Source organism: Typopeltis vanoorti, chromosome 22 (genome assembly GCF_054136105.1).
Source record: "Typopeltis vanoorti isolate ZY-2024b chromosome 22, IOZ_Tvanoo_1.0, whole genome shotgun sequence".
NCBI lineage: Eukaryota > Metazoa > Arthropoda > Arachnida > Uropygi > Thelyphonidae > Typopeltis > Typopeltis vanoorti.
Window position 1 is genome coordinate 85595902 of NC_143570.1, and position 27903 is coordinate 85623804.

The 27903-nt window shown below is 33.8% G+C and overlaps 1 protein-coding gene across 1 annotated transcript in view; it reads right to left on the reverse strand.

Annotated features, from left to right (window-relative positions):
- Positions 1-259: 259 nt before the first annotated feature.
- The window catches only part of Frl (formin-like protein), a 516064-nt gene continuing 488420 nt past the window's right edge, over positions 260-27903 (reverse strand). The window contains 2 exon segments of the mRNA XM_090412395.1: positions 260-4275; positions 20952-21057. Coding sequence (XP_090268521.1) covers positions 4169-4275; positions 20952-21057 — 213 coding nt within the window. The 3' untranslated portion in view covers positions 260-4168.

Genomic DNA, 27903 nt, shown 5'->3' on the forward strand with positions numbered 1-27903 from the left:
TATGATGATGATGATGATGGTTCATTAATTTCTGGTCGAAATAATTTGCAATAATACAAATTATTATTCTTTATTCTTGTGAATATGTGTATTTAATTAATCAAAATGGCTGACAGTAAGATTTCAGCTGAATGTTTTTTTGAAAATATATCACTAAATGACATGAGATTAATTTTTTTAAACTAAAATATTGATCATAAAATTTTCAGTTGTGTATTAAAACTTGTTTTGCTGCACATGAGAAATCAAAAATCTATCAAATGTGGCAAATATTGTATCTTTATAGTAAACAAATATACATAATTACTGTAACAACCACAAACAGAAACTGAGCTGGCTGTAAAACAAAAATGCATTTTTGACACAAAATGAAATGTTCCTGGAGTTGAATGCATATAAATTACCAAATATTTATATGTCCATCAACTCTAATGCCTTTATGAAAAATCAAAGAAGTGCATCAGGTCAACTTATATCTATAATAACAACAATCTAAAATTACAACTTTGCAAAAATATGTATATAACAGTGAATATTTGTTGATAACATGGAAGTTTCTGTTGACTTGTTCTGGTCCCAAATATCTAGATAAAAGATATAACATACTTTTTTGTGGAGTGTTTTACTTATTTATCAAGAGCTAGCTAATAAACTTAGAGAATGTTTTACATTAGGCAATTATTTTATCATATAAATTATATGTAATTAAAATGAATGAAATCTTTTAAGGATTAATTAATATCAATATATTATTTTTTACATGTGTGCACGATGCTTAACAATGTAAATATTCAAGTAGCTGAATATCAGTTACAAGAAAATTGTATTTAACGTAAGCAAAAGAATTCTGACTAATAATTAGAATACTCAAAGAGATGTCTAATATTTAACAGTGCAAAACATCCACAAATATGAGTATATAAATAAAAAATATGATTGCACAAGTCAGAATTTCCAATCATTTTCACAAGCAAAAAAGTTCTTAGTCTCTCTATTTATATAACAGAGAATATAAAATACTTTGGCTTAAATGGTATCATCTATAGCTTCCCAGGAACTTTTCAATCTTAGTTTTCATCTAGTGAGATCATACTGTGAAGCACATAAAACAACACATGGCACCACATATCAGCAGAACAAACACATACATAAAAGAATACATGGGACAAATAAATATAGATCAGACACAGAGCCAGAACAAACACAGACATTAAAAAAAATGTATAACTTGCATCCTTTCATCTCCTCGGGATTATTATCGATTATCTTCTATTTATACAATATTTCACTTAAAACTTTTCTTGAATTTACCAACTTGCTTAAGCTAACAAACTTCACACAATACTTTGGATATGTCAACCCCCCCCCCTTTCTATAATTAGAAAGTAAACAGGGCATCAGCTGCAGGTTATTGCCTGCACTTTTGACTAGACACTTTTACATGTGATATCAGTAAATAACCATGCAGCTTTAAACAGCCCCTATCTACCATAATAACTTATTTTACTGTAAACTTACAGTACTCTCAGCAAGCTGGGTTTAATAGCAAAGCTTCACACTTTGATATATATATATATATATATAATATATAGCAATTTCATACTGATAAAAAAGATAATCAAACTTTGAAATACACAATTTTTCTAGTATATTACACCAAAATTTCTACACTTACAAAATATTAATGATAACCTAGTGAAAAAAATTTTCCCTATGGCGTTTAACATTTATACATCTTTATTATTACATGTGTTCTATTCAATTATCAACAGTGCTTTCATATGTCACTTGTTTTAAATATATGTGCAATAAAACCATGAAACAGTAGATAATTATACACAAGAATAATTTTTAGTGCTATACAATTTTACATAAATATATTTTTTTTTTCGCTTAATTGCAGAGCTGGACGTTGTAATCCAAACAGATTCAACAGAAAAACGATGTACTATATACATTATTCTTCATCTAAATGTTTTTAAACTGCATATTCTAATGATTACAATTCTGAATTTGTTATGTAGAATAATTAATGTGGTGTGTTAATCTTTTTGATCTGTTATTATAAAAGTTAACTTCTTATTACATGCATACATTCTATTATTTCAAAATTTAGCTATGGAGCAAAAATAGACTGTGTATTTGTAATGTGCTTTAAATGGATTATCACAAGGAATTGATTTGATTTGTAATAAATTTTGACTTGATAATCATTTCCAAAAATAGCACAGCAATCTGCATTTATGTAAAACAGATAAATGCAAATATGAAATATTCAAAAAAAGCTGAATACATGATTTCATAAAATCATAACATTTTTGGAAATTGCCTCCTGAGATTACAAATATGAAACTTAAATCAAATCTAAATGTATAACATTAAATTTTTATTTTGATTATTTCATTTTTAGAATAATTTCACAAACTGGTTATTAAAGTACTTGATCAGCATATGTAACTTTGAAGGAATTGAAATAGGATGTAATAAATATATAGCATTATTTTAGGTGTAAAATTTTGTAGCATGAAATAAAATCAAAATCTGATTTTGCAGGACAAAAGGATAACACAATATTTTGTAATGTAGCTAGCATATATCATTAAAAATAGGTGCTCCTTAACATGATCTTAATACAAGAATTGAAATTGAGATTTTCATAACCTTAAAGCTATTCTAATTCACCTAGTTTTGTAAATTCCATAAAGAAGGCAGCTGACATGCTATAGAAATTTGTATTTATCATATTCAGTCACTTTTCTTCTTAAATCTTTTAAGGATTTACCTGGCATCTCCTTAAGAGCCACACTGACAGAAAACACCTCTGAAATTAGATAATTAATGATTATGCAGATAAGCTATACAACTTATAGCTTATTTTTACTCCCCGACTGCAAAAATACTTATTCATGTTTATTTGAATTACGTCTCCCTCCCATTCGATATTTTAAATATGCACAGGCAGCTCAATCTGTATTTTTATATAGATTCTTTTATTATGATGTATGTATTTATTCAGAGCTGAGCAAGTAATCCCAAGCTGTACTTCAAGTACCTTAATACTCAACTTTGCAGAATTTATCAACCATAAATTCAGTTAACTTTGATAATTTAGAGACTATAATCAAGTTTTTGTGCTTAAGATACCATGGGTTAATTTTCACCAACTGGAAAAAAAAAAGCTTTTGAGGCAAAACTGATTATATGATAATCATCAGAAATAACATGTATATCAGAAGTAGTATTTTCAGTTCACATAAAATATGGCAATGATTTTTTTGTTTAGGCATACATCTTCAGACTGTAAATTAGTTTTCACAACAATTTTGTAGGTTTAAAATGCATTCTTAAAAGGCAGTTTCCAAGGAAAAAATAACAGAAATATACAATTCCACAATTTGTATATGTGATAACACCTGTTCTACAAAGAACAATTACAGACAAATGCACTGAACATACATTTCAGATCTATGTTATTTTATGTACTGTTAAAACTTGGATAGGGACAGAATACCTGGCTCCTTACTTTACATTTGTTGGAGTTTAAAAATAATTCAGTGTTTAAAATTTCCATTTACCTTTAATCATATGACAAAGTACATCACATGACAAAGTTTCAAAGAAGTTCAAAGGCACATTATTTATAAATAAATGATATTTAATATCTTAAGAGATGCTGATAATCACACTAAGGCACCAGGTAAATGGCCCATTTCAATAAAATATAATGCGTGGTGATATAAATTCAGGCATATACAAATTACTTAAAAAAACGGGTGTGCTAATAATCCCATAGTTTGTGTATAATCTCATCATATAAAAATGCAAAGATTTTGTTGGTCCATTATTAATGCTATAATATATATAGTTCTTTGGGATGGACTATGCATGAGGAATGTTGCAATCTTTAAGAAAGTGAATTGCCAATTCTTCAAACTATTCTATGATATAAAAGGAGGTAAGGCACATCCTGGTCCATGTGGCACATTGCCACTTCAAATGCAGTAATATGGTACCACTCATAGAATGTTTTGATTTATAGAGATAAGTTGCTGCTATAAAATTTCAAAATGGATTAAGTCATGTAAATTTTCAGAGAGCTCTTCATACTTTCATACAATTATGTATAGTTACATATATACAGACAAATTTAAGGCTTGTCTGCAATTATTTACAAATCGAGTTCATCCATAACATGGGAAAATCGAATATTTTCTTGCTTCCGTCTCTGACTCCTCCTCACAGCATCTGCTCTTCGATAAGGCTCGTTTTTCAGACCTAAAATTTGCAAAATATTTTAAATTAGTACATACATACATACATACAAAAAATGTAAAATAAAATTCCATTTCACTCAAATAATGATTTTTCTGTTCAAAAACTTCCAGATTATTATTATTATAAAGTAACTGGGCACATCAACATATTGTTTTGTAAGCAGATATGTATGTAGGTTGTAACATGACGAAACAAGCCGAAAATCACTGTCACTTCGGTCATCCATAGTATTTTGATGAATGAACGCAAATAATTTTTTCTTTTTGAGCATCCTAATGTCAGAAATTAATGAATGTGTATGGATTAATTATAAAGAGAAACATATTGAGTTTATTTGGTCATAACAATATAAAAATGAAAACTGACTAGTTTCACCACATATACTTGTGGCTCCTAGTGGGTTAGGATAAACAAAAATAAAATAAAAAAAATAAAGTCCGCTCTCCAGTCTTTTGGCTGGAGAGCGGATATGCTAAGGTTTGAATCCGGCTGTGGGCATAAATGATTGTGATTGTCTATGAAAATACTAGTGGTGGTGGTTGGCAGTAGGTGGCATTGGTGTAGACAATGAAGATAGTTGTGGTTGGTGGAGTCATCGAGACGGAGAGTTGTAGAGTAGGTGTCCTCCCTCGATGAGTCTTTGGACTCCCTGGGGGTGTTACGTAATAATAATAATAATACAACAAAACATTACTAAAATAAAAAAAAAGGAGGAACTTCTAATAGAGAATAATAATAAACGTTATTCATAACTTTTTTTTTAATGTATTACAACACCAAATGAACTATATATATATATATATAGTTTGTTTGGTGTAATGGACAAAAGATCTAAATTTCTAATTGGATGCCATCTAATGTAAAAAAAGAAGTATTGCAGCTATGCAGAAGTTGATCTTAGATAATAGTCTTCCAAATTTTTGGCAATTTAATGCAACCACTTGTTCAGGTTAGGAGAATGCTTCATAGCCATGGATGAATTTAAAAATAATCATTCTGACCTGTAATGACTTCTATAAAGTACACTGATTTTCTTTCACCCAACCTGTGTGAAAGGGGTGCCCAAAGCATGGTCTGCCAGTCCAGACTTGCATAATTCTGGCATCACAGTCACACCTCACCCACCCATATTTACCAGATTTTTCCTCCTAGTAACTTCTTCCCACTCCCTAAGCTAAAGTCTATACTTAAAGGATGAAGGTTTCAAGATGTAAATGAAATTAAACTGAATGCGACAGAACAACTTAAATCCATTCCTTTAGAAAAGTTCCAGATGCTTTCGAAAGTGAGAAAAATGCTGGGAATGCTGTACTGAGGCAGCATGCAAACATTTCGAGGGGGGGGGGGAATGGGTTCCTATAGCTCATAAGCTTTCATATATATTTTAAATAAATTAAGTCCTGAAACTTTTTTGAATGTACTTCATATATATTGCTTGGAAAGAAGGCAATGGAAACCACATGAACAAGGAGCATCGTGCCATGTAACAAGCAGTGTTTGTAGCTGGTACAAGTCGGAGGAATATGATGCTCCCAAGTCAGTGCAACTTTGTCTGAGTAAAATGGCTGCGAGAAGGGATCTGGATGGAGTTTGAAAGAGGCGTTATGATTGCAGGCAAACTGTTGACAAATTGGGCCATCGTGCATCAACAGTCTATAATACCAAACTGTTATGCAAGTGCTACTGACAGTGAATGACCCACCACACTCACTGAATGTGATCATAGGATGCTACGAAGGATATGCAAAAACCGCCTTTCATTGGCCAACATGTTGAATGCAGAGTTCTGGGCATCAATTGGAACATAAGTCTGCTCACAAACATTCTGAATCAAGGGTCACAACAAGTCTCACATTACCCAAACCAACATGTAGCATCATCTTCAGTGGTGCAAAGGGTGTTGTGTACAGTGGGACATGGAAGCTTGGAAAGCTGTGTCATGGAGTGGCAAATCAAGTTACACCCAATACTGAGCAGATGGATGGGGTGGGTGGGGGAGGTGTGATCCCACAAACATTGAACTCTGAGAGGTATCTGAACATTCTGGACAATGCAATACTTCCTACTTCACAGTGTTTCTATGGAAATGACCATTGTCTTTTCCAATGCACCACATCATAAAGCTGCTGCCATAACTGCATGGTTTGTGAACATGAACGTCACTACACTTGACCGGCCTCTACAGAGTCCTGATCTTAACTCTAATGAACATCTGTGGGGATGAACTCATGTCGGGTGAGTTCAAGGGACATCTACCCCACAACAGTCCAGGACCTTATCACATGCCTACAGGAAGAATGGTCCAAAATTCCTATTGATCACTATCATGTGCTTGTATAAAGTATGTAGTCATTGCAGTGAAAGAAGGTCCTATTCCTCTAGGTATTCATATAGATACTGAACGAGTAAGAGTGAGCTGGCAATCTTGGATTTTGGCCAAATTGTATTCTATGCTGACTTTAACCAGAAGAACATTATGCCACAACACCATGAAATATTACTTTGAGGTGTAACCTGCTGAAACAAGGACTCTGCTGTTTCCATGAAGGAACAAACAGAGTAAAAAGTGAAATACTGGACCATAATTAAATGTGACATCAGCAAATTCAAGACTCAGTATAAGAAGTTTCACCAGAAAATAAGTGGATCAAGATGTTATATCCAAAGAAAATGAATGAAAAGCAAGGCACAGCTATCATATTCAACTAAATAAAAAGATAATCTTCTTGAATGGTAGGCAATATTAAACAAAATGATGTAGGGAAATATCAAAATGGGAATTGGACAATGATTTATTTGTTTCTATGGCCTCACAGAAGTTATACTCTAGGGAAAAAGTCGAGGAATTTCTCGAGTCAAAAAAGATGGCAGATGACAAAGAAAACAAGTAAAAGTATGGTCCTTGTTTGATATCTAAACAACAGATTAGGAAATGAATAACAAGCATAAAAAAATTTTGATAAAATTTGAATAAAAGAGCAAAGCTAATAATAATGGTAAGTACATGTTGGATTTCTGTTCAGGATATAGACTACTCATAAATACCATTTTTCAAGATAATGATGTGCATAAATTCCAATGAAGAGAACATATAAGAAATTAGAAAAAGATTTGAAATAGAAAATGATCACCATTATGTTTTGATCAGGATTAAATTGAACACTATACTGAAAAGAAAATTTTGTACATAAGTTTTAAAAATAATCAAAGTCAAACTTTGATTATTTGTTGTTTGATATCTAAACAACAGATTAGGAAATGAATAACAAGCATAAAAAAATTTTGATAAAATTTGAATAAAAGAGCAAAGCTAATAATAATGGTAAGTACATGTTGGATTTCTGTTCAGGATATAGACTACTCATAAATACCATTTTTCAAGATAATGATGTGCATAAATTCCAATGAAGAGAACATATAAGAAATTAGAAAAAGATTTGAAATAGAAAATGATCACCATTATGTTTTGATCAGGATTAAATTGAACACTATACTGAAAAGAAAATTTTGTACATAAGTTTTAAAAATAATCAAAGTCAAACAGTGAGGGAGGAATATGGTGAAATTGTTTGCAAGATTAGAAAATGCCAAACTTCATGATGACAGACTCTGTAAGTTAAAGAGAGGCATTTTGGAAAAGGTCAAAGCATATTATTAACATCTCACCTCCATGGAGTCAGAGACTTATTGTGGGAAGTACACACAAAGCTGTGACTCAAACGAATTCAATGTCTACATTCACAACACACTCAAGGCAATGCATTCCACTCTCCATGCAAAGAACTTTTTCCTCACACCTCTTTAGACAGTTTCCAGGGAGGGTCTATTGCTCTATCCCCATATCCCATTCTATGAAAAAATTTTTCCATATCAACCTGATAACTTAAGTGTCTCAATAATATCCCTCACCCTCCTCTCCTATTCACAAGGCCTTTGTCTTCATACTCCACATTTCAAAGACGCTAACCACCTTTGTGAATCTTTTCTGGATCCTTTCTAACATATCCTCATCACCATTAAAAAACCTGGTGACCAAATCTGTGCACAACAATCCATATGAGACCTGATCAAATCCTTATACAATGGAATCCTAATCTCCTTATTTCTGCACATCAGGATCCTCAGCATCATTGTGATTATCCGATATGATGACTTCACAATTTGTGCAATATGGCCCCTGAATTTCAGGTCTGCCACCACAGATTTCTCATCTGCTCTACCTCCTTTAAAGTATTCCCACCAAGTGTATACTTTACATCCTATCCATCCTATCATTGCTTACCAAATTTCAAAATCTTGCACTTCGCAGCATTGAACTAACAGTTCCACTTATCTGCCTATTCATACAATCTATTCAAGTCCTCCTGTAAGACCATAACATCTGCTTGACTCTGCATTGCTCTTCCCAATTTTGCATCATATGCAAACAGCTGCATATCACCAGTTAAACCCATCCCAGTATCATTGATATATCAATTGAACAACAATGGCCTCAATACAGACCCTTGTGACACACCACTAATGACTTTCCTCTTTTGGGATACTGCACCCCCATATACAACTTTTTGATACCTATCTGATAGTCAGTCACTGATTCAAATCACTAGTCTGTTACCCAATCTCATTTGTTTCAGTTTATTTACAAGCTTGTCGTGTGACAGTCTATCAAAATTTTTTGCAAAATCTAAGTATACCACTGTATATGCATCTCCCTTGTCCAAGACATTTGTCCTTGGTATAATACATAAGTAAGTTAGTAAAACATGATCTCCCTTTAACAAACTCATGCTGACAACCACCGAGAATACTGTTATTATCACCCCATTTCTGTATCCTAGTTCTCACCAATCTCTCTCCAGTACTTTAACCACAATTCCACACACACACACACACAGATTATTGGCATATAATTTTTAGTCATAGTCTTCTCATCACTTTGCAGTGGAGCAATTTTACCTTCTTTCCACTCTCTCTTGGAACCTGTGCTGTTGTAAGACTTATTAAACAGGCATGTCAATGCTACAGCCAGTTATATGGAACATTCCCTTAAGACATGTGGTTTGAAAATTGAAAGGAGAGGATGGCTTAATTGTGAGCAAGCAGGAAATATATAATAAATAAGCTTGATGTCAGCAAAGGTTGGTAGAGCCTCTGCTACTAATGGCTCAGCAAAAAGTTAAGCAAGTTTGAGCGCGGTTAGTAGTTGGATGGGTCAATCGTTCGATGTTGTTGGCACACTCTCCCTTGATGAGTCTTTGAACTCCCTGAAGGTGTCACATAATAATAAGGCAATAAGATTTGATGACATATCATATTGCCTTATTATTATGTGACACCTTCAGGGAGTTCAAAGACTCATCAAGGGAGAGTGTGCCAACAGCATCGAACGATTGATCCCATCCAACTACTAACTGCGCTCAAACTTGCTTAACTTTTTGCTGAGCCATTAGTAGCAGAGGCTCTACCAACCTTTGCTGACATCAAGCTTATTTATTATATATTTCCTGCTTGCTCACAATTAAGCTATCCTCTCCTTTCAATACTTGAGTTTTTCATGATTTAACCCTGATGAGAATGAAACATCCTTATAAATGAAGACATCGTTGAATACCTCAACAATGTCTTCTGCAGCAGTTACCATTCTACCATTTTCATCAATTAAATCAATTAACATCATCTTACCATAATCACTCTTCCTTCTACTTGCCACATATTGGAAAAACTCTAGGGTTTTTCTTGGCTTGATTTTACTAATTTCTGTTCATACTGCAGTTCTTACCAACTGAATCACATTCCTGGCCTGCCCTTTTTTCTTCTCATGCTATTAATTGCTACCATTATTCACCTTGTGCTGTCTCCATAGCACTCTCTTCTATATGAAAAGTTCCTAGCAAGTAAATCAGCATTTCCTCTGAGAGAATACAGAGAAACATGTAGGAAAGCTAAGCTAGGTATAAAAGTATCTAAACAAAAATTGTGGGAGGACTTAAGAATATAGATAAATCAGGAAGATGACAAAATGTTCTGGAGGAGGCTGTTGAAAAAATTAGAAGTGGAGGAAAGAATACTGGAAAAGGAAACAGAGGAGAAAATGGTGACAAAATCTGATTATATTCTGGATGTCTGGAGAAGGTACTTTGAAAGAGTAATAAATAAAACAAAACATAAACAGTGGTAGAACAATGGTAGAAAATATTCAAGCAGAATGCAATTAGGAGTATGCATCAGTATTTGTGGTAGAAAACCACAAATACTGATAGAAAACAACAAAAACCTGAAATGTGGAAAGGCAGTTGGAGTAAAAGGTATTTGATCAGAATCGCTCAATTATGGAAGCTATAAAAGTTTTACAATATCAACACTGCACAATTCAGAAGGTCTGGCCCCAAAACAAAATTTTAGATGACCAGTAGAGAGATCTGATTGATTTATTTATCCCATTTATTAAAAAGGAAAAATAAAACTAAATGCAGAAATTATAGAGGAATTTCTCCAGTGAAAAAAAAATCATGAACTCAAGTGTAGAGGACATAGGAGATGATGGCTTAATTGTGAGTGAGAATTTCTCTGCGGGGAAACTTGGAGAACAAGAAGCTGAGTTCAGGCCAAACAGAGGTTGCAAAGATTTTCCTTTAAGACAAACAGTTTGGAAATCATGGGAACATAACAAAGATCTGTATTTAAGTTTTGTAGATCTGGTAAAGGCATATAAGGAGCCAAGAGAAAAGATGTTAAAAATGATATATTTATCTGGTATAAATGGAATATTATAGAAGTCTATATTATACAATATACACAGTCTATATTTTAGTTGTAACAACAGTTAGAACTTTACAAGTGCAGGAAGATATTTGATGTAAATCAGGTGTAAGATAATGGCACACCGTTTCTAATAACAATAAACGATTTCCGCTGTTATTCACGAACTATACAGATTACATTTGGAAGAAAATCTTGTATTAAACCATCCCAATCTGAGTTTCCCTTGCATCTTAGGCTCAATTACTTTTCACAGCCAATCAACCGGGCTTCTCCCAAACCTAGTTAATCGTCTGACAGGGCATTCTATGTGCACAGCATATTTTAACTGTCAATTCTGTGTATTCCTTCTGGCTGATGTTTGTCTGTTTTGTGATATGCAAAACCTTCCCACATCCATACAAAACTGGCTAAGTCACTTTCAGCTGAAAAACTCTTATAAAGGTTCTTTGTATTCTAGATGGGATACAAACCCACGTCCTTTCAACTAAACAGCATCATGCAAGCTAACTGAGCTAAAGAGACTCCACAGCATTAAACCTGGTAAAGAATTATTCAACTCAGCTCTTAGAGTAGCTGAAAAGTAAATAACATTCGTTATATTACATTTATGGACTCACTTGAGAAAAACATTTTAGCAACATTAAAATTCTGTATCTTTGTCTCTCAGACAAACGGATAAACTGGAAGCAGCACAGATAAAGTTTCTAAGACCTCTCCTGGGACTCATTAGATTAGATAAAAAGAAAAACACAGAAATAAGAGAACAAGTAGATACAAAAATATCACACAAGAAACAGAAGAATACCAGCAAAATTGGCTACACCACATACAAAAAATGAATAACAATAGGATTCCTAAACTAGCACTAGAATATAAACCCACAGGAAGAAGAGACCATGGACATCCAAAATTAAGATGGAAAGATCAACCAATTTGTTCAGACGATGACAATGAAAATTCTATATTTTGGCCTTTACATTAAGGTCATCTTCAGGGTGACCTTAAATGTAAAGACCATACACACTATATTAAAGCCACCAGCATCATACTACTGTAATGTCTAAAACTAACTAATTTATCTAGCCTGACCTCTTGTAAAAAAAAAAAAATAATAAAATAAAAAATAAATAAGTATACATTAAAAATTAATTAATGACATTAGCCAATCAGAAATTTCCTATTCTTGACATCCAGTCATTAAATCCATATAGTTAGCCATGTTAATTCTTATCCTGACCTTTGGTTATTACATTTAGCCTACAGTTCCTTCAAACAATCTTGGCTCCGATGTTTACCTTTGTCACTTTCAAGTAGTCAATGATTAAGCAGATATGATTTTTGTGTTCTCCTTTTCTGATCTACTGCACATCCAATTTCACATATGTATGGAAGGTTACATTTAATTTTATTAACGGTTTAAAGGTAGTTTTGGTGTTGTCCTTCCAAATTTCTTTTTTTTTTTTTTTTAGACCACTACACTAAATACAATAACTATAAGTTAACAACAAAGAATTAAAATGGCTAGGCTTTGAATGAATACATTAATATAAAATGTCAAGATTGACTATAGGGATTTAATAAATGGTTATCAAAAAACAGGAATTTTTTGCTTGGGTGATGTAATTTTTTTTTAAAATTAATTTCTTTAAATACAAGGCTAAGCATGCTAGCATGTTAATCAGTTTAGATATCATGTAGCATACAATAGTAAGGTGCTAGCTGCTTTAATGTTGTAATTAAAATCTTTAATAATAACATTAAAACTTTTTTATTTAAAAAAATCTCAAATGGTAGTTGAGTCCATAAATCTAATGAGCTATGAAAATAAGCAGAAACATGGAAAATATTAACGGCATCCTGAATGCCTATGTCACAAGTAAAATATTTCGGCTATGTAAACACAATGGAAATATATAACAGAATAAACAAAGCCAGTATGGTTGGGAGTAAGCTGAAAAATTTATAGAATAAGAGTGAAATAAAAAGAATGAAGTTGAAATTGGTTTGAATAACCAATTTTAACTTAAGCACCTAAGAGCTGGGTTAGAAATAAAACAGTTCATCAGACTGGAGAGCACAGGTATGAGACTGGACTGAACAGAATGCATTAATGGCAGAATCATTAAAAATGAAGATATTAGGAAGGAACTCAGCATTGTTAGCATTTAGGAATGTAGGAACAGAGCTAATCGAATTAGGAAATTACTCTAGATCAGAGATAGATGTTGATAGAGAGATAGAAGTTTTTTCACTTGGTTATACTATAAATTAAAGATGCCAAGAAATTATATTCTAGATTTAATCCATTATCCAACTGTAGGCAGACAAGTTTGCGAATGAAGTATCTTCATGAGTGGATTACTTATGTATAAAAGCTAATGACTTTACATCAATTATTTCAGTATCCAATAATGCATAGCACACATCCTTTTGGATGTGTATAATGCTATGCATTATGCAAAGGGCCACTGTCCCCTGGTATCCCTTCTGGTTCCCACTGATGAGACCTTAATAAACGTTGAAACCAGTCTGGGCAGTGGCCCTTCCCACAATGCAGAGCATTATGCACACCCAAAAGGATGTGTGTTTTGCATTTATAGGATACTAAGACAAATGATGCAAAGTCATTAGCCTCCACATACAAGTAACCTGGTTGTGAAGATACTTCATGGGCAAACTTTGTTTGCTTACACTTGGATAAAGGATTAATCCAAGAATACAATTTCCTGGCATCTTTAATTTAGAGCTAATCTAAGGTGGTATGATTGTCTAAACAAAATGAGAGTTGAAAGATTAGTATAAAATAGGAGCTTGATACAAAGATTGTGGAAAATGCAGAGGAACTGAGACTTTAGTGAATTGATGCTGTTTAATGAAATGTGCAATCTGACAATACTGCAGTTCTGACAAATGATAGAGTAATTTGGAGGATGATAGGAAATTAGCAATAATGTAAATTTATCATGTATCCTCTAGGACTCTTGAGAATACATATCACAAATTTTATTTTGAATGAAATGGAAATTAATCGTGTTAAATAAGCAATCTTTATATATTAAATAAACTCTCTAAACTCCTTTCCAACTAAATAATGGAATAAATCAAAAATGTCACAAGCCACAGCTTCTGACTGATACAATTCACTTTAAAAGATAGAAAATTGTATTTATTTGTTTTATAAGTGTGCGAGACAGACTGAGTTATTTAATGTTGTAATTAAAATCTTTAATAATAACATTACAACTTTTTTGTTTAAAAAAAATCTCAAATGGTAGTTGAGTCCATAAATCTAATGAGCTATGAAAATAAGCAGAAACATGGAAAATATTAACGGCATCCTGAATGCCTATGTCACAAGTAAAATATTTCGGCTATATTTCCTTAAAGTATATATTGTTGGTATGGCACCTATGTGTAACAGAACAATAATGGCCATGACGACTTTATTAAGCAAGTTAAATTTGTGTGATTTTGTCTTGTGTAAAATTTGTGAGATATATCCATTGCAAAAGTTGAAAGATTTGTGGAAGGAAAGTGAATGTGTAATAAATGTTTTGAGGAAACTGCTGATGATAGCAGATGAACTGCAGCTAACAAGAGTAGAAGTCAGTTGGAAAGATGGCAGCTCTTTTGAGTCAATCCAGTGCGAGATTGAGGCCAATAGGACAAATTATGAAACTGGTTGCTGCTATATGCCAGGGAGTGCCAAAGATGATGTGGGAAGGCATATATCAACAGGTTAGTGCAAGGAGTGCAAAATGAGTAATTATTATGGGGAAATGTCAACTTCAAAGACATGGATTGGAAGAAGGAAGGAAATGGAATACGTACACTTACTGAGAGATAATTACTTGAAGCAGAATGTGATTGAGGGGAGTTTGGGTATGAGAGTGTTGAATCTTGTTACAGGATCAGAAGACATGTCTATAACTAAGGTGGATACATTGCCTCTAATTGGGGAAAGTGATTATGTAGTCTTGACTTCATCTTCATTAGTAGCTATTTTCCTGTCCACCGATGAATGAAGGCCTCCCTCAATGTTCTCCATTCATTTCTATCATGAGTTTTTCTATGCCATTATATTCCAGCCATCTCTTTAATCTCATTCTCCCACCACCTCTTTGTCTTCTCGTAACTGTCTTTCCATCTCTGGGATACTATTCAGATATCAACTTTGTCCAGTTTTGAGTGTTACATCTTGCAATATGACATACCCATTGCCATTTGGATCTTTTAATGGCAGTTATGTCTCTCACCCTAGTCTGAACTCTGATTCAAGTATTGTGCTTTCTATCTAGAATGATAATACTAAGTAATGATCTTTCCATTTTCCTCTGGGTAATCCTCAACTTGATCAATTTTGATGTTAAATTCCATGTTTCATTTCCATATAACGACTGGAAGATACAACTGTCAAATATTTTTCTTTAAAGGCACATTGGGATGTTTACTTTGAGTGCCTCACAGTGTTTTCCAAAGGCGACCCAACCAAGTTGAATTCTACATACAATTTCTTCTTCACAGTCACACTTGAATATAATCCTTTGTTCTAGGTAAACATAGGAGGTGACTATATCAATTTCCTGGTGCACTATTTTGTATTAGCTTTTTGGTGATCCTCTTTTTTTTTTTTTACTTTCTGCAATCCATCCCCTGATAATTTTTGAAGTTCTTCTACAGAGTTTCCTAAAAGAACAATGTCATCAGTGAATTAGTGAATTGAAGGTAATTCAGTTCTCTCCTCCCATTTACCATAATTCCTCTATTATGATATATGGTGATTATGATATGTTTAGGAGGCAGCTTGAAGCAGTATCACAGTATAAAGATCTGCAAGGAAAGGATGTTCATAGGTGCATGGTGGACTGTCATCAAGGAGTATGTGGAGAAAGCAATATTACATTGTATATCCAACATGAGGGTAAATCAGGTAGGAGTTAGATAGGCATGAGCTGAGAGGAAAAAAAAGCTGTTGTGAAGGGTATATAAAGAGAAAGGTGATTAGCATGCTAAGAAGTCAAAATCAGATTATGAGAAGAAATTAGTAGAGCAGTTGAAAGGAAATCCCAAAGAGTTTTTCATTATGTGGTAAGTAGGAGGAAGCATAACTACTGAGTGCAGATGGTAGAGAAGTAACCGAGGCAGACGAAATTGTTGAGGTACTGAGTGATCATTTTGAGAGAGTATATATCATCCAAGATATTATGGCAGAGGTGACTGGGACTGATTTGAGAACAGAGGTTGATGAATTGGAGGTACCTAGGATATTGCAGAATCTGAATGCAAATACAGATGCGGGATTGAAAATGGGATATATGCTTGTGTTTTAAGAACATGCAGGAGAACTGGCATGCCTTTGACTAGGCTGTCTAAGTCTCAGTTCTGGCAAAGTCACAAGAGAGTGGAAGTAGGAAGAAATAATTCCTTTGCATAATGGATGATCTATGTCTGTGCTACCAAATTATAGACCAATTAGAATCTCAGGAGTAGTGGTAAAAGTAATGGAAAAGTTGGTCAAAAAGGGAATTCAGGAATGAGTGGATAAGAATATGATACTCTATGAGGAGCAGAATGGCTTTGTGAAGAGTAGGTCATGCCTTTGTAATTTATTAACTTTTTATAATACAGTGACAGCTGAGCTAGATAAAGGGAATGGATACACAATGTTACTGCTGTATTCTGGGGTTTGAAAGGACACCACATGGAACTATTGCACTAACTGCAACCAATGGGAATGGATATGAAACTGTGATATGGATAATAGTGTGGCTCATGAACAGATACCAAAAAGTAGTATATGGAGGAGCAGAATCCACTCCTGTTTAATTTGTACTTAAATGATATAGGAAATAATTTGAAGGGAGATGTGAATTATTTGCAGATGATGCAAAGTTGGGTAGACTAATAGTTAATAAAAGTGATGTAGAGAGCTTTCAGAATGATTTAAACAGGTTGACAGTATAGGGCAAAAAATAATAGATGTCAATTTAATGTGGAAAGTGTAGAATTGTACATTTTAGGATACATAGATTACAAGCTGTGTATCATATTGAGGGAAATGAACTCCAGGAAATTGATGAAGCCAGGGATTTGGGGGTAGTAGTAGTAGTAGACTGGGGAAAAGAAGAAGTAGTGATAGTATTCAACACTGAAGACGAATATTGAATATTGAACTTGACTGGAAGACAGTTTCAAGCAGAGTTATGAGGGAACACTTCAAAATAGGGACATGGACAACGAAGCTTATTTGAGCCTATGGTCCCACAGAAGGTACTTCCAAGGAAGAAGTGGAGGAATTTTTTTGGGTCATTAGAACAGTCAGCTGACAAAGAAAATGGAAAAAGTGGGCCTTGTTGGAGATCCAAACAGCAGAGTAGGAAATGAATTCCACCAGGTATATAGAAATATTATGGGAAAATCTGGAGAAAAGGTGAAAGAGCTCATAATAATGATAAGTATTTACTACACTTCTGCTCAGGACACGGAGTAATCATTACTAACACCATGTTTCAATGTTGAAAGTTTTCCAACTTGGTTATACTATAAATTACAGATACCAAGAAATTATATACTTCGTTTAATCCTTCATCCAAGTGTAAGCAAACAAAGTTTGCGCCTTAAGTATTTTCAGGACCGGGGCAACTCGCGGTAAAGGTGGTATGACTTCACATCACTTGCCTCAGTATTCCATAATGCAAAACACATCTCCTTGTAGACATGTATAATGCTACGCATTATGGGAAAGGTCACTACCCAGACCAGTTTTGACTTTTATTGAGGTTTCATCAGCGAGAGCCAGACACAGAGGTGATGCCAAGGTTGAAGTAATGAAGAAGTAATGCATTAGACATGTCTGCAAGGAGATGTGCTTTGCATTATAGGATTCTAAGGCAAGTGATGTGAACCACGAGTTGCCCCAGTCTTGAAAATACTTCAGGTGTAAACTTTGTTTGCTTACACTGATAAAGGATTAAACCAAGTATATAATTTCTTGGTATCTGTAACTATGTTTCAATATAAACATGTGCACAAATTCACATGGAGAGAAGACACAAGAAATAAGAAAAGTCTCATTGACTATGTCAATGTTGATAGTGATATCATAAAGTTGGTTCAGGATACAAGAGTGTACAGAAGATTTGAAATTGGAAGTGACTATTACTTAGCAGTAAGAAGGATAAAAATGGATATCACACTGAAAAGAAGAGTATATAAGAAAGGTTTTAAAAAGAATTAAAGTTGAGCAACTTTTACAAGTAAATTGTAGACTTGACTATACAAACATCATTGAAGAAAAAATGAAACAGATTGAAAACAAGAACAAAACCTTGGAGTCTCAGTGGTAATCTCTGACAAAGACATTGATTGATTCAGTTGGGAGTTAAGTGGTGAAGTTGTCTGCAAGGATGGAAAAATAAGAACACCATGGTGGACACAAGAAGTTAGAGAAACAGTCCTGGAAAAGAAGAAAGCATAACAGAAGTTCCTAGCAAATGGGTTGGCAGAGGCCCTAAAAGAATACAGAGAAAAATGTAAGCTATGAAGAAGTAATGTATTACATGGGAAGACTTCAAGTTTTTGACAGCTTTTTCTACCTCAAGTATTGATATATATTTCTCTTTGAAAATTTTCCTCTTTCTTTGTATTCCTCTTGAAAATTTTCTGGTACACTTCTATCACAGTGTGGATTAATTAGCAGTCTATCAAAGTAATTACTCTAGACATCTAGGATATCCTCATACAAACATAACTGAATCAAAAATGAAACAAATTGAAAATAAGAACACTATAATAGATACAAGAAGTTAAAGAAACAGTCTTGGAAAAGAAGAAAGCATAGCAAACGTTCCGAACAAATAGGTTGGCAGATGCCCTAAAAGAATACAGAGAAAAATGTAAGAGAGCTAAGCTATGGGAAGACTAGTAAGAATATAGAAAATAAATATCAGGAAGGTGGCAAAATGTTCTGGAGGCTATTGAAGAAGCTTAGAAATGGAGGAGAGTATAATCAAAGATGATAAAGGTGACATGAAAACTTAAGATAAGGAAAACTCTCTGATTCAAATCTTTGAGTTTCTTATTCGGTTTTAAAACAATGTGGGATTTAATATCCCCTTAATTTGAATAATGTTTATATCGCCGAAATGAAGCCTATTGGCTCTTTATATTTAAATAACAAATATCCATGCCCACAGCAGGATTTGAACCCGCAGTCTTTTGGTTGGAGAGCAGATATGCTAACCACTCAGCCAACAAGGCTGGCAATTGGGTAATGTTAGATTTTAAGACAAATTTTCTGTTGTTGAATTAACGTTCAGAATATTGTGTTTTTTTTTAAATGTTATCTTAATATTATTAAACTGTTTTGGTTTTTTATATGTAGAGGGGTGAAGACTTGATTTGCTTGATTATTGTTAAAGTTAAGATAGAATTTTGAGAATAAGAAAGAATTATCATACCAAATAACACATCTAGGATTTTACTTGTATGCTTAGATTTCAGTACAGAAATCTGATACCATTCACAGTCTATTTTTACAAAAGGCAAAATTGATGATCAGGATTTAATAGTTTAAAACTATTCACAATGGTGCAATCCATGACAGGATTCAATAAATAATAATAGTTGGAACTTCTTCAGCTTGATATGACCACATCTGGATCACTGTGCTCAGGTCTAGTCACCTGCGTTTCTTGGAGATAAGGAAGTGGTGGAGAGGATTCAGAGGGGGAGTGACCAAGATGGTGGGTGGAGTGTGAAATGTCCTTATGAGGATAGGTTGAGGGTTTGTGGATTGCAAAAGTTCACCTGAGAGGCAAAAAAGGGAGATATAATAGAAATATTTAAGTTGCTTAAAAAGGATTTTATACAAATAATTCAGGGAAATGTTTCAGTACTTGGCTAGAGAGGTAGAATAAGAGGTCATCTTTGGAAGTTGGGTAAGGTTAGCAAGAGCATGAGGGATAGATTTTTTGTTTGGAGAGTGGTGAATGAATGGAATGGGTTGCTTGAGTTGTGAGTGCTTTGTAAATAGTTTCAAGGAGAGGTACGACAGATATTGTTGATAGTTTGGGTCTCCCATGATGACTCTTAAGACTCGGAGGTGCCTGTGCCATAATAATAATTATTATTATGCCTGAAGCATAATAATAATGCATGATTGATCACCTTATTCCCCAGCAACTAAATAAAGTAATGAAAGAACAGACATTTTTGTTGATGCATTCTCAATGATGTGGCTTATATAACATTTTAATTGTCAATGTAAACATTGTTTCAAAACATTTGTTGAGGTTCTTCTTATGAAATTCCTTCAAAGTTTGCATCACTTTTCTTTTTATCTGAATGGCTTGAAAAGGAGTCCCATATATATCCTTTATTGACTACCTTTTAGTCAAGAAAGAGTTTGGAAAGAGTTAAATCATGCAAAAAAACCTTAACAAATATTTTGAATAATGGTTACATTGCTGAATTAAACGTATAATATTCCTGACAAAGTCAATTTAGTATGCATGAACCAAAAGCAAGTATACCATCTTATCATTTAATAATCATCAATGATATTTCTAACTGAATATAATTTTTTTTACTTATTTATTATTATATTTTGTTGTTGCTGTTGTATGTTTAACTTCTCAAGTCATTAGATTGCTTTACTGAATTGTGATATATTAGTCAACAATATATGTAAACTGAATTTTTTTTTTACTCCTTTGTTCAAGAAACATCATGCTTCTCCAATATTTCGTCTTTACACTGTAACGCTGATGCATATCTCTCCAATAGTATTGCTTTATGTACATTGTCTTTTTAATCACATATATGATAATGAAAAATGAAATACTTAATGATGGACATGAATAAGAGTAAAAAAAAATTTGCATAAGATGACAATTTATACACATCAAAAATACCTAATAATATGTCTTCCAATGCTCCATTGTAGACTTCATCTTGTTTTAAAAGTCGTGTTTCTTTAACTTGACGAGCTTTGCTTTTCAGTTCGTTAATTACAGCTTCCTGAAAAATACATTAACCCATTTTGTATATCTTTTTATTTTTAAATAAAACACTGATTTGCAGCTTAAATATTAAATCTACTTCATACCTACTAAGAAATATATATTTTTTAAATTTTTCTGACAATATCATGTGATCTTTTGCACACTTCTGATTGGATTCAAGCTCAAGTTTTTATAATTAAGTAGTCAAAGTGTTTTAATATTTGAAACTGTTAACTCAAGATTATGCCATCAGTTACAGTGCTGGTGTATAATACACCCTCTGTCCAAAAAGTAACCGAACTTTTCGAAAATAGAAGAAACTAGTGGCGCCACCTGTTGTCGAAAGCAGCAACTTTCATTAGTGACAAGAGTGACAGCGTGTTTTGACTTTTGTGTTAAACTTGGTAAAAGTTTTACCGAAACGCATCAAATGCTTCAAATAGCATACGGTGATGAATGCGTATCCCGTACTCAAGTTTACGAGTGGTTTAAGCGATTTTAAGGTGGTCGTGAGACGCTTGACGACGATGAAAAGCAAGGCAGTCCAAAACTGGACTGCCTTGATATAGATATTTTTTTATGATGTTTTGAGGATATCTATTTTGTGATAACGTGTTGGCTATTAGTGAGAGTTCAGAAAGCCCACAGATACTGGAAGATATCTTCATTATACTTCAAACCATCACAAGACACACAAACTGAGCATTATCCACATGTTGAAATATAGGGCCAGAAAGTTTATATCAGAAGAGGAGGATACTCAGACTGAACTCTCACTAATAGCCAACACATTATCACAAAACAGATATCCTCAAAACATCATAAAAAAATATCTATATAGTGACAACCCCAGACAAGAAGAATCACACTCCCAGCACATTTCTACTGTAGTGATACCTTTCATCAAGTCAATTTCTTATCAAACAGCAAGAATACTAAGAGCCTACAACATCAGAGTGGTCTTCAAACCAACCACCAGCATCAGACAAGTTTTAGGATCCCCAAAAGATAAAGTACCTTTCTACAAATATCCAGGAGTATATTACATTCCCTGCTCCTGTGATCTTGCCTACATAGGACAAACTTCACGGAGTTTAGAAATCAGACAAAAAGAACCTGTTGGTGATGTAAACCACAACAGAAATATCTCTTCTGGCTTAGCACATAATTTCTGTACGTCTAACACACGATAGAGTGGCAAAACAGCTCTATGCCATATCTCGATGACGACTACAGACATCGTTTATTCAAGGAAGCCACAATAGTGTCAATAACCGGCGGAAACCTCAACAGAAATCAGGGTGTAATTCTAAACAATTCGTATAAACTAGCTCATATATATATATGAGCTAGCCAGTAATCACATTACATGTTTACAACAAACATGCATGCGTGACAATGAATAAGAACAATAAGTCCTCTCTGTCACGCGAACGTGTAACCTTAGCTACTAGTTGGCTTACAACGTTTTTTATGTTCCTTTCAATTTGCATTTACTAGTTTTTATGTCTTTTCATAAACGCCTTGAAAAAGCCAGATAGTCTGCTGGCGAAACTGGTATGCTATAATATAAGTTTGTTTTTATGGTCAGCATTAAATAAAATTGTATTTTAGTACTCTTGTGATCTTAAGACCGACATTGAAGATCTTCTACTTTGTCCATAATAAGCCAATTTGCAACTACAAGGTGTAAAATTTTGTCTTGTATATTATTTTTTACCTTTTATTTCTTTATCTTTCTATTTATACTACATAGAACTAACGTTTTTCCTTTATGTTTCTAATTAGCTAACTCTCGGAATTGACGCCCCCCCCCCTCACGGTCTTGCCTTAATCCTTATCGTACATATGACTGATTGCCACCAGCCAAATGTCTGCAACTTATTCAGTCCCTTACACTCTTCAGACTGGCAAATTTATTTGATTTTAGACTGTGCCAGCCAGACTGAATTCCTGAGAGTAAGGGATTGAAATGTGGAATAACGGCAAATGCAAGGGCTTGTAACTTAGACAGAAATTTCTAATTATCTTATTCAACACTTAAGCTGGTTGTGGCAATTTCCTATCAGCACACAGGTTTGTGATTTTTTTGGAGACAGTATACAAGTCATTTATTCTAACCAAAAATTGCATGTACATTTGAGACAAATAATAGTTATGGCTACCTTTCCTAATCTACCTAAATCTTGATTATCATTCACTATTTTATAACACAATACTATACAATGCGCTATCAGACACAGTATTGTATATAACTAAGACAACACTTAATTCATACCTTCACACAGTTGCATGTATCCATAGCACAAGAGTATCAACATATTACAGTTATTCACAGATCTTCCTTCACAAACAGTCTGTTGTAATCAGTGAGAGTACCGTTGGGACATCTCATTCCTCTGTCTCGATTAGGACATTTCTTTTCTCTCTAGGATGTCGTGGAAATACATCTCATCCTTGATGGTGGCACTGTGCAAATTCCAAGTGATGTCCTTTCCTTTCTCTGTAGTCGATGACTAGAAGCTATTCTATCGAGAAAGACTCCTGGGAAGACCTGGACTTCATCTGCGAGACCGGTTTTGACCAGCCAAATTGCTGGTGGTCGCAGAGAAACATGGCAACTTCTGTACTTTGGAACCTCTCAACTCTTGGAACGCTCAGGAACGCCAGCGAATCTTGGTGACCCCCAACCCCATTAACAAGTGAACGCTGTTTCCTACTCAGCAAGAACGCTGTTTCCTACTCAGCTCGCTTAAATATTCCTTCCCGTTCTTTGTTTTTACCTCCACAATTTTCACACCTGTACCACAGTCTTTTCTTGATGATAATTTGAACTTTCACAAGTCTCTGCGATCTTTTCCCTCAGGGCATTTCTTTTGTTCCTTAATAATTTAGGAAACGTTTGTGCTGACTCCTTGTCAGCACAAATATTATTATTTTATTATTGTGTTGAGCACAATAGTTTTACAGGTAATTTCAAATCATACATACACTATACATTATAACTAATTTTTCATTTATACCTTACGTCAACTTTGTATTATATTTTCTGTAATATTTTGATTTAGGACCCTTGTAAAACCGAGCTTGATAAGTTATGAAATAACTTACCATGCGAGATTTTACAAAGGAACTTTATATAAATCTGGAACTGAGAATGGAAGAGATGGTCTTTAGGGTACCAGATAAGGGTAACCAGCTTGATGTGAGGTTTGAAAGCACTGCACAAATTATACTTGTTTGAAATTATTGCTATTTTTGCTGAGATCTAAATCTGGAGAACCTCAGCAAAAATAGTCAGAATTTCTAACAAGTGGTAGTCATGAATTTGGCTAAGGGACGTTAAAGCGGTACCTTTGATACGTTTATACATTCTGTTTTTCCAAGTGAAGCAGCAAGTTTAGATAGTAAAATTAAAAGATCAGTGATGTTGAGGGAGAGGACATTTTTAATTAAATAAGGAGTTAAATAGAAAGACATTAGTAAACAAGAAATTTCTACACTCTCACTTCATCTAGTCAATTTCTATTTTGAGGATTTTGAAAAATATGCTTATAATGCTACATTCTCCCTTTGGCCATATGGCTCAGACACATTTCTCCTCCGATTCAAAAACGAACCACACAAAATCCTATTTACGAGTGGAAAAAAAAATAATAATAGTCTTGGACTTTAATCAAATGTTCTTCTTAATGGTACTCTTTCTTTAATAGTTTATAGAAAACTTTCTCACACAGACTGTTATATTCACAATCTTTCTTATCACTCCTGCTCCCCCCCCCCACAAACAATACGGTATTACAACAACTCTTGTTAGCAATCATTATATATCATTTATGGAGTCAACAGCCATTTGAGATAACTTTAACAATAAAATTCTATGTTTCAACCATCAAGTTAAGGCCATCTTCAGGGATATATACAGAGGTTGGACAAAATAATAGAAATTCTTGCCATACATACATATTTCTTTATTAATATGGTGTTGGACTACCTTTTTGCTTTAGTATGGCCTGAATTCTTCTGGGAATACTGCATCGTTTGCAAATAACGTTTGGATCATGGGATGCACTTGATTACTCAAAATGTTCAAATAATAACTTGCAGTAATTCTGCCATGAAGAGTTATGAGACCAACAGAATAGCACAATATTTCTGCCCAGACTATCACACAGCTTCCCCATGCTTTACTGTTGGAACCATACATTCCAGATTGTAGGCTTCCTTGGGTGTTCTCAAAACATAAACTTGTCTTGATGTAGGAAACAGTGTGAAGGTTGGCTCACCTGACCATATCACACATTTCTAGTTTTCTAATGTCCATATTTTATGGTCATGACACCATTGTTTACACATCTGAGTATTCTTTTTACTAATCAGAAATCTGCTTTTACTTGTGCTGCAGTAGTTCATTCTGTATAGACATATTTTGCAAGGGTGAGTGCAATCTTACTTATTTTTCAAAACAATCTTTCTTAATATCAGGCAATCTGTGTCATTTTTGCCAACTGTTTCTCTTCGATGTTGTTGATCAACTTCATGCTCTTCAAACCACAACTGTCTAGTCCAAGATGTGTGAATGGGGACATCGTCATCTTGGAATACTGCATTGTTTGCAAATAATGTTTGGATCATGGGATGTACTTGATTACTCAAAATGTCCAAATAATAACTTGCAGTAATTCTGCCATGAAGAGTTATAATGAGACCAACAGAATAGCGATGATGATCGACATAACCTTAGAAACTGTTGATCTTGATGCACCTAATAATGTGGCAGTTTTTGTCACTGATGCTCCAACTAAACACTCACCAATGATTTGTCCTCTTTCAAAATTAGACATCTCCCATTTTTCCTATTTTTTTTAACATATATTATCACTCAGTACAATCACTAATGCAGTTGCATGTTTACAGAATGTAAAGAAAACAAAACAAGAACATTCAGTGCTGCCATCACAAGTTTTTTCAATGTAGCTAATATGAACAAATTCAATTCCTAAATACCTTAGTGTTTCCATTATTTTATTTGATCCCTGTATATCTATATACAACTTCTACATTACAACTAGCAACACAGAATGGTAAGGTACATCAGATGTAAAACTACATAACCTGACCTTTTATGATAAAATTAAATGGATAGAATAATTCACATAAAATTTATATTAAAAAAATAAACTAAAATTCAAGTAAGAATAATAACAATAATTAATTACAATATTATTATTATGTGATGCCTCCAGGGAGTCCAAAGACTCATCGAGGGAGGGCACCTGCTCTATAACTCCGTCTCCACCACTCAATCCGCCAACTGACCGCAACTACACCAACACCATCTACCACCGACCACCACTAGTATTACCACAGACAATCACAAACATCCATGCCATGGCGGGATTCAAACCTGTAGCCTTTCGGCTGGAGAGAGGATACGGTAACCACCGTATCCTCTCTGTGGTTACTTGGGTTAGTAAATATTTTATTTAATCAGTATATTATTTATTTGCATTCAAGTTTCACGTAGTTTTTTGTTCCAGAAATTTCAGCATGAATCACAGCAATAGCTACAGGAATTTTAACATGGAAATACGCTTTTCCACACCTGAAGCTATCCATATTTTTTCAAACTTTACCACACCTTTATATCTACTGCCTACAATTTTAACATAATTAACAAAATATTGTACTCTCAAAATATAGATCATAGTCAAATTATTACAATCTTTTATATCTGGGATAATGCAGAAAAAATAGCCAGGACTTAAAACACTATATAATCTTTGCACTGCTTTTAAATCTCATACCAAGCTGGTTACCCTTATCTACTCCTCTCAAGATCAACTCCTCCCACTTTGGTGTACATAAAGTTCCTTGTACTTGCAAATTGGTTAATTATGAACAAACTGGAAGATCTTCAATGTTTGTCTTGAAGACCAAAGGAAGTACATTTGCCTTCACAAGTATGGTCAGTCAAGGTAAGTGTCTAGATCTGCAAAGAGGCATATGGGAAGAAAAGATTAATATACTTCACTTAATAAGTACAAAGAAAAGAGACTGTTTTGTCTGTGGTTTAATGACCACAGACAAGACATGATAGCCTAATCTGACATTAGCAGCATATAAAAATAAGACAGCCATTTTTCTTTTAAATACACTCTCCTAAGATCATAGCATTTCTTTCAAAAGCTAGTATGATGACTTGTCAATTGGATCACCTAAGGATCAAAGCTAGATAACTAGGAGGAGACTTCAACATAGCCTTATGGAATGTGATAAACTGATCTGGATTTCTGATCAAATGTCTAATCCTCCCCTTTTAGTTTGCTGTTCTTCAGTATCCACCTAGACCAATGAATGAGGATGGGCTGGCAATTTAGAATTTGCAAACCAACTCAGTACTGACTTAAACTTGATGGTACAAAGTGATAAAATGCTATGCCAGATAGGATGTCACCTGGAAAAAAATAATAATAAAATAAATACTAATAATAAAAAGCCCTCACTGTTTTGTCAGGAAACCAAAGTAAACAGTGAAAAGTCAGTTACTCGAACAAACTCACCCTCAGCAGAGTGGAACCATTAACATGAGACGTATCATGTTGATATAATTGGTGTTATTGAAACTAAGAAAATAAACATGTGAAATACAATTAAATAATAATTATAAAATCTAATATTCCAGCAATCCAGGAAGAAACTGTAGTATTCAACACTAGACATGAAGATAAATTTCTTGATTAGCAAACAATTTCAAGTACAGTGATGTGAACAGCTTTCAGAATAAGAAAACTGGATGACGAAACTTATTTGTGAGTATGCCCTAAAGAAGATTCTACAAAGAGAGAAGCATAGGATTTGT